This window comes from Nerophis lumbriciformis, linkage group LG33 (assembly GCF_033978685.3).
Source record: "Nerophis lumbriciformis linkage group LG33, RoL_Nlum_v2.1, whole genome shotgun sequence".
In the NCBI taxonomy this organism is placed as follows: Eukaryota; Metazoa; Chordata; class Actinopteri; order Syngnathiformes; family Syngnathidae; genus Nerophis; species Nerophis lumbriciformis.
In genome coordinates this window covers 26,611,316-26,626,406 of record NC_084580.2, presented here as the reverse complement: position 1 = coordinate 26,626,406, position 15,091 = coordinate 26,611,316, and the positions used below count along the sequence as shown (strand labels likewise).

The 15,091-nt window shown below is 40.9% G+C and overlaps 2 protein-coding genes across 2 annotated transcripts in view; one reads left to right on the top strand and one right to left on the bottom strand.

The window, feature by feature from the left end:
- cop1 (COP1 E3 ubiquitin ligase) overlaps positions 1–15,091 on the top strand; it is a 113,372-nt gene that overhangs the window by 9,556 nt on the left and 88,725 nt on the right. The window lies entirely within an intron of this gene.
- Positions 1–15,091, bottom strand: part of pappa2 (pappalysin 2) — a 60,708-nt gene that overhangs the window by 14,930 nt on the left and 30,687 nt on the right. The window contains exons 12-24 of the mRNA XM_072912133.1: positions 14,918–15,046; positions 14,772–14,857; positions 13,271–13,467; positions 12,819–12,932; positions 12,095–12,230; positions 11,620–11,794; positions 8,944–9,009; positions 8,791–8,887; positions 6,758–6,935; positions 5,862–6,072; positions 5,082–5,250; positions 3,743–3,875; positions 603–724 (exon numbers count right to left, since the gene is read on the bottom strand). Of these exons, the coding sequence (XP_072768234.1) occupies positions 603–724; positions 3,743–3,875; positions 5,082–5,250; positions 5,862–6,072; positions 6,758–6,935; positions 8,791–8,887; positions 8,944–9,009; positions 11,620–11,794; positions 12,095–12,230; positions 12,819–12,932; positions 13,271–13,467; positions 14,772–14,857; positions 14,918–15,046 (1,813 nt within the window). The remainder of the gene's footprint in view (positions 1–602; positions 725–3,742; positions 3,876–5,081; positions 5,251–5,861; positions 6,073–6,757; positions 6,936–8,790; positions 8,888–8,943; positions 9,010–11,619; positions 11,795–12,094; positions 12,231–12,818; positions 12,933–13,270; positions 13,468–14,771; positions 14,858–14,917; positions 15,047–15,091) is intronic.

Genomic DNA, 15,091 nt, shown 5'->3' with positions numbered 1-15,091 from the left:
GTAGATTTTCAGAATGTTTTATTTTGGCCAAAGTAAAACAATCTGAAATTGCCTTTTAATTTGAAATGATCATGCCAGGATTTTACCTCCATGTGGCCCCAGATATAAACACTTTGTAGTACTACATGTAATACTACAGTTGTACTGTGTACTATTCATATCATATAAACACTTTGTAGTACTACTACTACATGACACACATGTAATACTACAGTTGTACTGTGTACTATTCATATCATATAAACACTTTGTAGTACTACTACTACATGACACACATGTAATACTACAGTTGTACTGTGTACTATTCATATCATATAAACACTTTGTAGTACTACTACTACTACATGACACACATGTAATACTACAGTTGTACTGTGTACTATTCATATCATATAAACACTTTGTAGTACTACTACTACATGACACACATGTAATACTACAGTTGTATTGTGTAGTATTCATATCATATAAACACTTTGTAGTACTACTACTACATGAAACACATGTAATACTACAGTTGTACTGTGTACTATTCATATCATATAAACACTTTTTAGTAGTAGTAGTACTAGAGTAAACAGGTGTAATACTGCAGTTCCCACCTGTACTTTGACAGGAAGCATCCAGTGTGTCAAAGAAGCAGGTGTAGTGTTGCTAGGCAACATAACTGGGTCATGAAGATCCATGTCTGGACTCAGAACACAAGAAGGGGAACACACAGAACCTACATGGGAACATGAATATTAGTAATATCTATCTCCACTGCAATATGCTTTATAATGATGATTATATATATATATATATATATATATATATATATATATATATGTGTGTGTGTATATATGTGTATATATATGTATGTGTGTACATGTGTGTGTGTCACTACAAAAATATTATTAAACATACTTTTTTGCCATGTTACTCACCAACATGAGTTCCTTCACTACGCAAATATTAGTATAAGTACTTTTATAAGTATTTTATGTCATGTTACTCACCAACATGAGTTCCTTCACTACACAAATATTAGTATAAGTACTTTTGTAAGTATTTTATGTCATGTTACTCACCAACATGAGTTCCTTCACTGCACAAATATTAGTATAAGTACTTTTTTATAAGTATTTTATGTCATGTTACTCACCAACATGAGTTCCTTCACTGCACAAATATTAGTATAAGTATTTTTATAAGTATTTTATGTCATGTTACTCACCAACATGAGTTCCTTCACTACACAAATATTAGTATAAGTACTTTTTTATAAGTATTTTATGTCATGTTACTCACCAACATGAGTTCCTTCACTGCACAAATATTAGTATAAGTACTTTTATAAGTATTTTATGTCATGTTACTCACCAACATGAGTTCCTTCACTACACAAATATTAGTATAAGTACTTTTATAAGTAGTTTGTCATGTTACTCACCAACATGAGTTCCTTCACTACACAAATATTAGTATAAGTACTTTTGTAAGTATTTTATGTCATGTTACTCACCAACATGAGTTCCTTCACTGCACAAATATTAGTATAAGTACTTTTTTATAAGTATTTTATGTCATGTTACTCACCAACATGAGTTCCTTCACTACACAAATATTAGTATAAGAACTTTTGTAAGTATTTTATGTCATGTTACTCACCAACAATAGTTCCTTCACTACTGAAATATTAGTATAAGTATTTTTATAAGTATTTTATGTCATGTTACTCACCAACATGAGTTCCTTCACTACACAAATATTAGTATAAGTACTTTTATAAGTATTTTATGTCACGTTACTCACCAACAATAGTTCCTTCACTACTGAAATATTAGTATAAGTATTTTTATAAGTATTTTATGTCATGTTACTCACCAACATGAGTTCCTTCACTACACAAATATTAGTATAAGTACTTTTGTAAGTATTTTATGTCATGTTACTCACCAACATGAGTTCCTTCACTACACAAATATTAGTATAAGTACTTTTGTAAGTATTTTATGTCATGTTACTCACCAACAATAGTTCCTTCACTACTGAAATATTAGTATAAGTATTTTTATAAGTATTTTATGTCATGTTACTCACCAACATGAGTTCCTTCACTACACAAATATTAGTATAAGTACTTTTATAAGTATTTTATGTCATGTTACTCACCAACAATAGTTCCTTCACTACTGAAATATTAGTATAAGTATTTTTATAAGTATTTTATGTCATGTTACTCACCAACATGAGTTCCTTCACTGCACAAATATTAGTATAAGTACTTTTTTATAAGTATTTTATGTCATGTTACTCACCAACATGAGTTCCTTCACTGCACAAATATTAGTATAAGTACTTTTATAAGTATTTTATGTCATGTTACTCACCAACATGAGTTCCTTCACTACACAAATATTAGTATAAGTACTTTTATAAGTAGTTTGTCATATTACTCACCAACATGAGTTCCTTCACTACACAAATATTAGTATAAGTACTTTTGTAAGTATTTTATGTCATGTTACTCACCAACATGAGTTCCTTCACTGCACAAATATTAGTATAAGTACTTTTTTATAAGTATTTTATGTCATGTTACTCACCAACATGAGTTCCTTCACTACACAAATATTAGTATAAGAACTTTTGTAAGTATTTTATGTCATGTTACTCACCAACAATAGTTCCTTCACTACTGAAATATTAGTATAAGTATTTTTATAAGTATTTTATGTCATGTTACTCACCAACATGAGTTCCTTCACTACACAAATATTAGTATAAGTACTTTTATAAGTATTTTATGTCACGTTACTCACCAACAATAGTTCCTTCACTACTGAAATATTAGTATAAGTATTTTTATAAGTATTTTATGTCATGTTACTCACCAACATGAGTTCCTTCACTACACAAATATTAGTATAAGTACTTTTGTAAGTATTTTATGTCATGTTACTCACCAACATGAGTTCCTTCACTACACAAATATTAGTATAAGTACTTTTGTAAGTATTTTATGTCATGTTACTCACCAACAATAGTTCCTTCACTACTGAAATATTAGTATAAGTATTTTTATAAGTATTTTATGTCATGTTACTCACCAACATGAGTTCCTTCACTACACAAATATTAGTATAAGTACTTTTATAAGTATTTTATGTCATGTTACTCACCAACAATAGTTCCTTCACTACTGAAATATTAGTATAAGTATTTTTATAAGTATTTTATGTCATGTTACTCACCAACATGAGTTCCTTCACTACACAAATATTAGTATAAGTACTTTTGTAAGTATTTTATGTCATGTTACTCACCAACATGAGTTCCTTCACTACACAAATATTAGTATAAGTACTTTTGTAAGTATTTTATGTCATGTTACTCACCAACATGAGTTCCTTCACTACACAGATATTAGTATAAGTACTTTTATAAGTATTTTATGTCATGTTACTCACCAACATGAGTTCCTTCACTGCACAAATATTAGTATAAGTACTTTTTTATAAGTATTTTATGTCATGTTACTCACCAACATGAGTTCCTTCACTACACAAATATTAGTGTAAGTACTTTTATAAGTATTTTATGTCATGTTACTCACCAACATGAGTTCCTTCACTACACAAATATTAGTATAAGTACTTTTGTAAGTATTTTATGTCATGTTACTCACCAACATGAGTTCCTTCACTACACAAATATTAGTGTAAGTACTTTTATAAGTAGTTAATGTCATGTTACTCACCAACATGAGTTCCTTCACTACACAAATATTCGATATGATGAAGCTGAGGAGGAGAAGAACAAAGTCCTTCAATGTTGGAACACATGGAAAAGTTTTCTGTCCATTTTCCATCTTTACTGCACTTAATCACACTCTGAAACAAACAAACACAAACAAACAAACAAGTAAACAAACAAACAAACATGTTAATAACTTAATCTACAAACAAAAAGCACAAACAATTTTTAAGTGTTGTTTTTTTACACTCACGATCAGTGCGCTAGTTGTCACTTCCTGTCTACAAATATATACAGGAAGTGATTGTCTATGAAGTACAGTCAATATTTGTAGACAGGAAGTGATTATCTATGAAGTTCAGTACATACTTGTAGACAGGAAGTGATTGTCTATGTAGTACATAGGAAACATAAACGAGGATGAAAATATGAAGAACATGACTACAAAGAAGTATTACTAGAGTACTTTCAACAGGAAGTGTGTATACTTTCAACAGGAAGTGTGTATACTTCCAACAGGAAGTGTGTATACTTCCAACAGGAAGTCTGTATACTTCCAACCAGAAGTGTGTATACTTCCAACAAGAAGTGTGCATACTTCCAACAAGAAGTGTGTATACTTCCAACAGGAAGTGTGTATACTTCATACAGGAAGTGTGTATACTTCCAACAGGAAGTGTGTATACTTCCAACAGGAAGTGTGTATACTTCCAACAGGAAGTTTGTATATACTTCCAACAGGAAGTGTGTGTATACTTCCAACAGGAAGTGTGTGTATACTTCCAACAGGAAGTGTGTATACTCCCAACAGGAAGTGTGTATACTTCCAACAGGAAGTGTGTATACTTCCAACAGGAAGTGTGCATACTTCCAACAAGAAGTGTGCATACTTCCAACAAGAAGTGTGCATACTTCCAACAAGAAGTGTGTATACTTCCAACAGGAAGTGTGTATACTTCATACAGGAAGTGTGTATACTTCCAACAAGAAGTGTGCATACTTCCAACAAGAAGTGTGTATACTTCCAACAGGAAGTGTGTATACTTCATACAGGAAGTGTGTATACTTCCAACAGGAAGTGTGTATACTTCCAACAGGAAATTTGTATACTTCCAACAGGAAGTTTGTATATACTTCCAACAGGAAGTGTGTATACTTCCAACAGGAAGTGTGTATACTTCCAACAGGAAGTGTGTGTATACTTCCAACAGGAAGTGTGTATACCTCCAACAGGAAGTGTGTATACTTCCAACAGGAAGTGTGTATACTTCCAACAGCGAGTGTGTATACTTTCAACAGGAAGTGTGTATACTTGCAACAGGAAGTCTGTACAAAGTACTTACATGTTCTGCTGGCAGAGGACACTGCAGGGTACAGGTGCTGCCGTAGAAGAAGTGGTTGGTACAGGTGAACATGCCCTGGTACACGTCAGGTAAAGGTGGGCACAATGTGGGCTCACACCTGCCACCCCCCCACTGCCCGCCCTCCTGGCACTCCAACTTCAGGTACTTCCTGGAAACAACACAACACCTGTACTTCACTTTCTTACCCTGTCAAATTAGCTACAAATAAACCAGCATGCTAACATTAGCATGTTAACAGTTAGCATGTGTCAAGTAGCCAAATATGTGACTCTGACATGTATACCAGCTAAATTAGCCAGTATGCTAACATACTAACGTTAACACTTTAGTAGCCACCTAGCTATTATGGCGCTAGTTGCCAGCTAGCGATCAGTGTGCCATAGTTGTCAGCTAGAAACTAGTGTGCCATAGTTGCCAGCTAGCCATCAGCGCGTCAGTTGTCAGCTAGCGACTAGGGTGCCATAGTTGTCAGCTAGCAACTAGGGTGCCATAGTTGTCAGCTAGCAACTAGGGTGCCATAGTTGTCAACTAGCGATCAACGCGCTAGTTGTAAGCTAGAGATCAGTGTGCTAGTTGTCAGCTAGCAACTGGTGTGCCAATTGACAGCAAGCTATTAGCTCTAGTGTTGAATACCTTAGCATAGCACGATGTAGGAAGTACTAGATTTGAGTATCTGATTTGAGATCATCAGGATTCTGAATGGAGTCTTCATTTTAAGAATGTTTTGAAGATGTGGAGGTGTGAGTCCTAAAGTCTCACCTTGGGGTGTTGTTGACGCTGCCTGCCTGGTAGAACCCTGGCTGACATTTGTAGTGACACACGGTGCCAACAGGGTGACTCGGAGCCAAACACTCGGCAGTTAGCAGCTTTGCATTGAGGACCTTGGGCAGTTCGGAACATTCGATCTTACAATACGCCTCCGGGAAAGACCACAGTCCGTCCTCCAAACACACCAAACGGTCGCTGTCACCTGAGGACACAAAGGCAGGACAGAACTGGTGTCTCTGTTCCTGCCACCTCTCACGGGAACATGGGCGGTGTGTGAGAGATCAAGGTGAGGAATGTTGAACCAAAGTCCCTTTAGTGACGAGCGAGTGGTTGTAGTCCACCTGTGAGGAGACTCAGTCCAGATGGTATCTGTCTCCTCCTGGAGCAGCCAGGCGACCAGTTCTTGTAAACCAGAATTCTACAGTCTCAGGTTGTTGGGTTATGGTCCATCCTGACCCTGTGAAAGCATTTCAAACCTGGAGGTGTCTGAGAAGGTCTTGTTGGCACCTGGCAGGGTCTCAAAAGTCCACCAGAACCTTCATTGGATGAGTCCTTCTTGTGGGACCTTCAGGGTTCTCTCCTCTTTTACAGGACGACATTCAGGGTCATAGTGTCCTGGTTCTAGCCTTGTCCAGGTTTTCTTAAACCTAGGGCCGAGCCCATGGGTGGACGGATGATGGGTGGATGGGTAGATGGGTAAGTGGGTAAATGGATTTGATTATTGATGGATGATGGATGAATGAAAGGATGGATGGATGGATGTCAGGATGGATGTACCTGTTGTATTCAGTACAATGACTGGATGATGTTTGAGGTGAAGGTGGAAAGTGATGGATGGATGGATGGATGAAAGATGGATGGATAATGTGTGAGGTGCAGGTGTGTACCTTGAAGTATGGCAGGAGGTCCACAGGTGAAGGAGCACTGTCTGCCAAAGGTGGTCCCCCAGGGACAGGTGAAGATGGCGTGGTAGACGTGAGAGGGACCAGGAAGACCACAGTCCACAGGCTGGCAGAGGACCACACGGTCCCAAAGTCCTTGGAAACACTCCATCTCCGTCTTGCTCTAGAACAGGTGGAAGATGAACAGTGACAGAATCATGGTGAACGGGAAGCATAGAGCGGTCATGACGACCACTTCACACAATTCACAGACACCCGTGTCAGAGCAGGAGGTGTTGCTGGCAGTGTGACCCCAGGATGCAGAGAACAGCGGGCGGAAAGATGCAATTTCATAAACCGAAACTAGTGCAGCTAGGAAGTGCACAGAAAACCTGAAGCAAGACCGAGATACAAACAGACCAGTAGAGGTTGCAGAAAACAACTACAATGATCCAGCACTGGACACAGAAACCCCTATTGGCAGGAACAGGTGTGTCCTGGTTGACCATCAGGAACACATCTGTCCTAGTTCAGCATCAGGAACAGGTGTGTCTTGGTTGACCATCAGGTTGGTTGATATCAGCACTTCAGTCATCAACAATTGCATCATCTGAGAAATGGACATTGAAACAGTGTAGGTCTGACTTGGTAGGATATGTACAGCAAGTAGTGGACATAGAGAGTTCAGATAGCATAAGAACAAGTATATACATTTGATTATTTACAATCCGGGGAGGTGGGATGTGGAGGGAGGAGGGTGTTAGTCTAGGGTTGATGCTGCCTGGAGTCTGTCCTAGTTGACCATCATGAACAGGTGTGTCCTGGTTGTCCATCAGGAACAGGTGTGTCCTGGTTGTCCATCAGCAACATGTGTGTCCTGGTTGTCTATCCAACTGAAGGACACTAGGAACAGGTGTCTATCAGGAACAAGTCTGTCCTGGTTGTCCATCAGCAACATGTGTGTCCTGGTTGTCCATCAGCAACAGGTGTGTCCTGGTTGTCTATCCAACTGAAGGACACTAGGAACAGGTGTGTCCTGGTTGTCCATCAGGAACAGGTTTGTACTGGTTGTCCATCTAACTGAAGGACAGCAGGAACAGGTTTGTCCTGGTTGTCCATCCAACTGAAGGACAGTAGGAACAGGTGTGTCCTGGTTGTCCACCAGAAACAGGTTTGTCCTGGTTGTCCATCTAACTGAAGGACAGCAGGAACAGGTTTGTCCTGGTTGTCCATCCAACTGAAGGACAGTAGGAACAGGTGTGTCCTGGTTGTCCACCAGAAACAGGTTAAGTTAAAAAGTTAAAGTACCAATGATTGTCACACACACACTAGGTGTGGCGAAATTATTCTCTGCATTTGACCCATCACCCTTGATCACCCCCTGGGAGGTGAGGGGAGCAGTGGGCAGCAGCGGTGGCTGCGCCCGGGAATCATTTTGGTGATTTAACCCCCAATTCCAACCCTTGATGCTGAGTGCCAAGCAGGGAGGTAATGGGTCCCATTTTTATAGTCTTTGGTATGACTCGGCCGGGATTTGAACTCCCAACCTACCGATCTCAGGACGGACACTCTAACCACTAGGCCACTGAGTAGGTTTGTACTGGTTGTCCATCTAACTGAAGGACAGCAGGAACAGGTTTGTCCTGGTTGTCCATCCAACTGAAGGACAGTAACTCGGGTAACAAAGGAGTTAAAGAATCATGCACATTTCTTTTCCAGCAGGTTCCACTTTTATACTACAACCGACAGAATTCTGAGCAATAAGGAGCTGGAATGCAAGATTCTTCTTTGAGTCTCCAGGAAAGAGCTCCTAGTAGACCGTCACTAAACATTTTGTCAGTATTCTCCACTTCATAAGACCTAACAAGGTACGACTAAGTTGACAGTGTCAGAGGAATATTTTGCCAACTCTGGGCCAAATGGAACACCTTAGAAGTTATCGTCTCTGGTCTTGGTTTTGCCTGAAGAGCCAAACACTTAGGTTTCGCAGGAAGAGGTAGCAGGAACCAGACAAACGTTGGGTTTTGGACATTGTTTACCTGGTGTGGCGGGACGTCCCTCCCGCTGACGACGGTGATGCTGTAACCATGGCGACACTGAACAGAGCACTGGGACGACTCCCCCCCTCCCGCACACCTGCAAGGGACTATTACCTTAGTCTACATATTCATGTGTGGTTGAAGGTTTTCTACCTGACGGAGGCGTGATCAATCTGCGGGGGATGGCAGATGTCCATCTGACACGTCCGCCTCAAACATCTGCAGGAAGGACACGACACACCTTTAGAGCCACTCCTTTAGAGCCACTCCTTTAGAGACACACCTTTAGAGGCACACCTTTAAAGATGTGTCTCTAAAGATGTGGCTCTAGAGACACACCTTTAGAGGCACTCCTTTAGAGCCACACCTTTAGAGGCACACCTTTAAAGGTGTGTCTCTAAAGATGTGTCTCTAGAGACACACCTTTAAAGGCACTCCTTTAGAGCCACACCTTTAGAGGCACTCCTTTAGAGCCATGCCTCTAGAGCCGCGCCTTTAGAGACACACCTTTAGAGGCAATCCCTAAGAGACACACCTCTAGAGCCACGCCTTTAGAGACACACCTTTAGAGACACACCTTCTAGAGCCACACCTTTAGAGCTTTTCTAAGATACTTTCTAATACACCTTGGAGACTTTGTACGTGTAAGTAATATGCAAGTATCAATATGTTCAATGATTATTATGTATGTCTAGCTTGTGTGCTATTGTGTGCTTAGCTGTTGCGTAGCTGCCTATAGCCTAGCATGTTCACCTTTTGTAAATTACTTTAGTAAAATAGAGGAAATTGTGTGACACTAAATGTATGTGTATGTGTATATATATATATATATAATGTGTGTATACAGTATATGTATATATACAGTATATATATATAGTGTCACATGTATGCATGTAGGTATATATGTATGCATGTATGTATGTATGTATGTAGGTAGGTAGGTATATATGTATGTAGGTATATATGTATGTAGGTATATATGTATGTATGTAGGTATATTTGTATGTAGGTATATATGTATGTATGTAGGTATATATGTATGTAGGTATATTTGTATGTAGGTATATATGTATGTATGTATGTAGGTATATTTGTATGTATGTAGGTAGGTAGGTAGGTAGGTAGGTATGTATATATGCATGTAGGTATATATGTATGTATGTATGTAGGTATATATGTACAGGTAAAAGCCAGTAAATTTGAATATTTTGAAAAACTTGATTTATTTCAGTAATTGCATTCAAAAGGTGTAACTTGTACATTATATTTATTCATTGCACACAGACTGATGCATTCAAATGTTTATTTCATTTAATTTTGATGATTTGAAGTGGCAACAAATGAAAATCCAAAATTCCGTGTGTCACAAAATTAGAATATTACTTAAGGCTAATACAAAAAAGGGATTTTTAGAAATGTTGGCCAACTGAAAAGTATGAAAATTAAAAATATGAGCATGTACAATACTCAATACTTGGTTGGAGCTCCTTTTGCCTCAATTACTGCGTTAATGCGGCGTGGCATGGAGTCGATGAGTTTCTGGCACTGCTCAGGTGTTATGAGAGCCCAGGTTGCTCTGATAGTGGCCTTCAACTCTTCTGCGTTTTTGGGTCTGGCATTCTGCATCTTCCTTTTCACAATACCCCACAGATTTTCTATGGGGCTAAGGTCAGGGGAGTTGGCGGGCCAATTTAGAACAGAAATACCATGGTCCGTAAACCAGGCACGGGTAGATTTTGCGCTGTGTGCAGGCGCCAAGTCCTGTTGGAACTTGAAATCTCCATCTCCATAGAGCAGGTCAGCAGCAGGAAGCATGAAGTGCTCTAAAACTTGCTGGTAGACGGCTGCGTTGACCCTGGATCTCAGGAAACAGAGTGGACCGACACCAGCAGATGACATGGCACCCCAAACCATCACTGATGGTGGAAACTTTACACTAGACTTCAGGCAACGTGGATCCTGTGCCTCTCCTGTCTTCCTCCAGACTCTGGGACCTCGATTTCCAAAGGAAATGCAAAATTTGCATGGTTGGGTGATGGTTTGGGGTGCCATGTCATCTGCTGGTGTCGGTCCACTCTGTTTCCTGAGATCCAGGGTCAACGCAGCCGTCTACCAGCAAGTTTTAGAGCACTTCATGCTTCCTGCTGCTGACCTGCTCTATGGAGATGGAGATTTCAAGTTCCAACAGGACTTGGCGCCTGCACACAGCGCAAAATCTACCCGTGCCTGGTTTACGGACCATGGTATTTCTGTTCTAAATTGGCCCGCCAACTCCCCTGACCATAGCCCCATAGAAAATCTGTGGGGTATTGTGAAAAGGAAGATGCAGAATGCCAGACCCAAAAACGCAGAAGAGTTGAAGGCCACTATCAGAGCAACCTGGGCTCTCATAACACCTGAGCAGTGCCAGAAACTCATGGACTCCATGCCACGCCGCATTAACGCAGTAATTGAGGCAAAAGGAGCTCCAACCAAGTATTGAGTATTGTACATGCTCATATTTTTCATTTTCATACTTTTCAGTTGGCCAACATTTCTAAAAATCCCTTTTTTGTATTAGCCTTAAGTAATATTCTAATTTTGTGACACACGGAATTTTGGATTTTCATTTGTTGCCACTTCAAATCATCAAAATTAAATGAAATAAACATTTGAATGCATCAGTCTGTGTGCAATGAATAAATATAATGTACAAGTTACACCTTTTGAATGCAATTACTGAAATAAATCAAAATATTCTAATTTACTGGCTTTGACCTGTATGTATGCAAGTAGGTATAGCGTGTTATGAGTGGGTAGTTGTGGGAGAGCCCACCCTCTGATGCGCACCCGGTCTTGGCGAAGGTGCTGAAGTGGCAGGAAGTCCTCAAGGCAATGGCGGTGATGGCCACAGAGGGGGAGGACAAGAGGAGGATGACAGACGCTGTCAGGAAGAAGGGCTGCGAGAGGTCATGGGTCACGTTGACCATCAGCGGGTTCCGACGGCAAGAGAGATTATGTGTGCCTTGGAGGAGGTAATAACTTTATCAGTACACATAATCATATCTTTGCTTCGTGCTAACAACCTTATGTAAACATGAGTTAATAAGTATACTACAATAACATAGAGTATATATCCATAATAGTAGATAATTATATAAACATAAGTTAATAAGTATACAACAATAACATAGAGTACATACCCAGAATAGTAGATAACTATATAAACATAAGTTAATAAGTATGTAACAATAACATAAAGTATACGTATATACAATATATATAATAGTAGGCAATTATATAAACATAAGTTAATAAGTAATACCTAATGAGTGATTCCTTCCAGTGGTGTCTACAAGCAGGATGGTTGCTGTCTTGTGGTGATGGTCTTCACTCCAGGATCCACCTGAGGCCACATAGACCAGAACTGAAGCAGCCACTCCGGAGTGGACAAAACCCACCTGAAATATCACCAATAGGATATTTATTATACATTATTTATATCAGGATCCTGAAATATTGACAGCAATATTACCAAAGTACAGTGTTTTATTTTCCTGTATTCAAACACAGTGTTACTGGTCAAACTGTGTGTAATCTTACAATGGCCAAACATTTCCAATATACTTGTTTAATCAAATGTCTAGCTTGTTTTTAATAAATACTTAAACCTACTAAGCTAATGGTATGGCATGGCATGGCATGGCTTGGTATGGTATTGTTTGGTATGGTATGGTTTGGTATATGGTATGGTATTGTACGGTATGGTATGGTAGGGTTTGGTATGGCATGGTATTGTACGATATGGTATGGTATAGTATGGAATGATATGGTATATTATGGTATGGTATGGAATGGTATAGTATGAAATTGTATGGTATAGTATGGAATGGTATGGTATGGTACTGTATTTTAATGTTGGTCATCATGGTGGTGAAAGACGTTTGAGAACCTCTGGTGTCAGACATAGTTCCGGGTTTCCTCATGAAAGTTTTGTCAGTATTTACTTGTGCCATCACGCAGGAAGTTGTCACTATTGACACGCTTACCTTGAGCCAGAATGGATCTTGGAGGTCGTTCTTTGCGTCTGAAGGAGCCGTGCAAGGAAACCAAGCATCCCTGGCCAGTTTTTCCCTCTCGTCCGTGTACTGGTACCTGCAGAGCTTCACAAAGAACCGACGTGAGCGTTTCATTCGTCTTTAAAAACAGCCGTCAAATAATTTTACCAGGAAAAGTGGGCGAGTCACGACTGAGTGCTGGATTTGAAAGCTGAGGAAGGAACTAAGTTGTTCTGCTCCAACACCACTACACAAAGTCTTGAATGAATCCGGGTCATACAAAGTCTTTCCAAAGAGTCTACGTTGATCAGCAGAAAGGATTCCCCCACAATAAAGTTTCTACCACCCACCTGTGGTCTACCTTCTAGTGATGGGAGGCTCTTTTGGCCCGCGTCACTAAAAAGTAATCCGGCTCTGGTTCGTGACCGACCCATCACAATTACCTTCTGGAATGATGGTTGGCCGGTGGCTGCGTGGGCGGGGCAGTGGACGGGGTCCTGATGAGAAGCTGAGGCGCTCTCCGCCCACTGGTCCGTGTACCCCAAAGGTGTGAAATAACCACAGTCCTGCACACTGGAGCCGCGTTCAAACTCCTCGCACACGCCGTCTCCTTCGAAGACGTAACAGCGGCTCGGTTCCCCTGCAAGAAAAGAAGATTCACGGTCAAAAGTAACAACTTGTCAGTGAAGTCAATCTGAAGAAATCTTGACTGTCTGTTGGCCACAGTTTATTTGGCTAAGTCAGCTTGAAGAAATGAAACCCACAATTTGCACAAGTCCAACCAGCCTGAAAGTCCTTCACTTTTCTCCAGCGTGTTTCTTGCCACCTTCTCCCGGGCGGAAGGGCGACGTTGTTGTGTGTGACGGATCAAGGAGGACGCAGGTGAAGGTCGTTGAACAAAAGCTTCTTTATTGACAAGGAGACATCACAACAGTTTCCGCAGCACCAGTGGGGACACTCTGTGTGGTACCGAACCTTTATACCCCCTGTGCCACCCCCATCTTAGACCTGACAGTGGCCTGGGGTTGTCGTGGCATCAGGCTTGAAATGAAGATTACAGGGCAGTAGTGATAACAACTCTCCTGTACGCTTGTGAAACGTGGACAGTTTTTGCCAGACATGCCAGGAAACTGAACCACTTCCACATGACTTGCTTGTGCAAGCTGATGAACATTCGCTGGCAAGACAAAGTGCCAGACACTGAAGTTCTTTCTCGGGCCAAGCTACCATCAATATACATTCTTCTTCAGCGCTCTCAAGCCCGTTGGACTGGTCATGTCTACAGAATGCCGGATACAAGGATACCCAAACAACTTCTGTACAGGGAACTGTCTTGTGGCACCAGGTCTGTAGGCGGGCTGCACAAACGCTTTAAGCACTGTTTTAAAGCTAACCTTAAGACGCTCAACATCAACACGGAGACATGGGAGGAGCTGGCAGATGATCGTTCTGTTTGGCGTACCGCGATCTCGGTTGGGACTAGAAATGCTGAGAACACTCGCATTGAAGCATGCAAGAGGAAACATGAGCTCCGGAAACTGAGAGTGTCAAGTACCTCCGCTCCAACTGACACAAGTGACTTCAAGTGTCCTACATGTAGCAGATACTTCCAGGCAAGGATCGGCCTGACAAGTCATCTGAGGACACAACAACCACAATCAACTACTTAGATGACCTGCTCATCGTCAACAACTACGGAGAAACTTCAGACCTGACAATTCCTTTGTCTTAACTTAGTGCCCCCAGGTTTGGTCAGAGTTCCATCTGTGCCCGGCCAGATATAGGTTAGAGTCACCAGGTCTAGACACAGGCCTCCTGGTTTAGTCATGGTGCCAGCGAGGTTTGTTAGTCCCTGATACTTCTTAGATCCTGGCTCCCTCAGTGGGGCATCTTTTTCCACAGACTTCCTGTTTCTCATGGACATGCTGAGGGTTGCTCTCTCACCAAGACAGTTGAAGCCACTTTCCTGGAGACACTTCTTGGAGCAGCCGTCCGCATCCAGCAGATTGCCGTCATCGCACTCCTCGGCCCTACGGACAAGAGACGGCAATCAGCACCGTCAAGGTTTCCGTGCGTGAAAGTACTCGTACCCTCCAATGACGCCATCGCCGCAGTAAGGCTGACCGTGAGTGTAAAGGAGGGGTGGCGAAGGACTGCTCAGAAGACCGCCTGCCTGGACTTGGACCACGTACTCGTACTCTTGTCCCCTCTCCACACTTCTGCTGACAAACATTGTCACAATTACAGTTTCCCCAATGACTCCC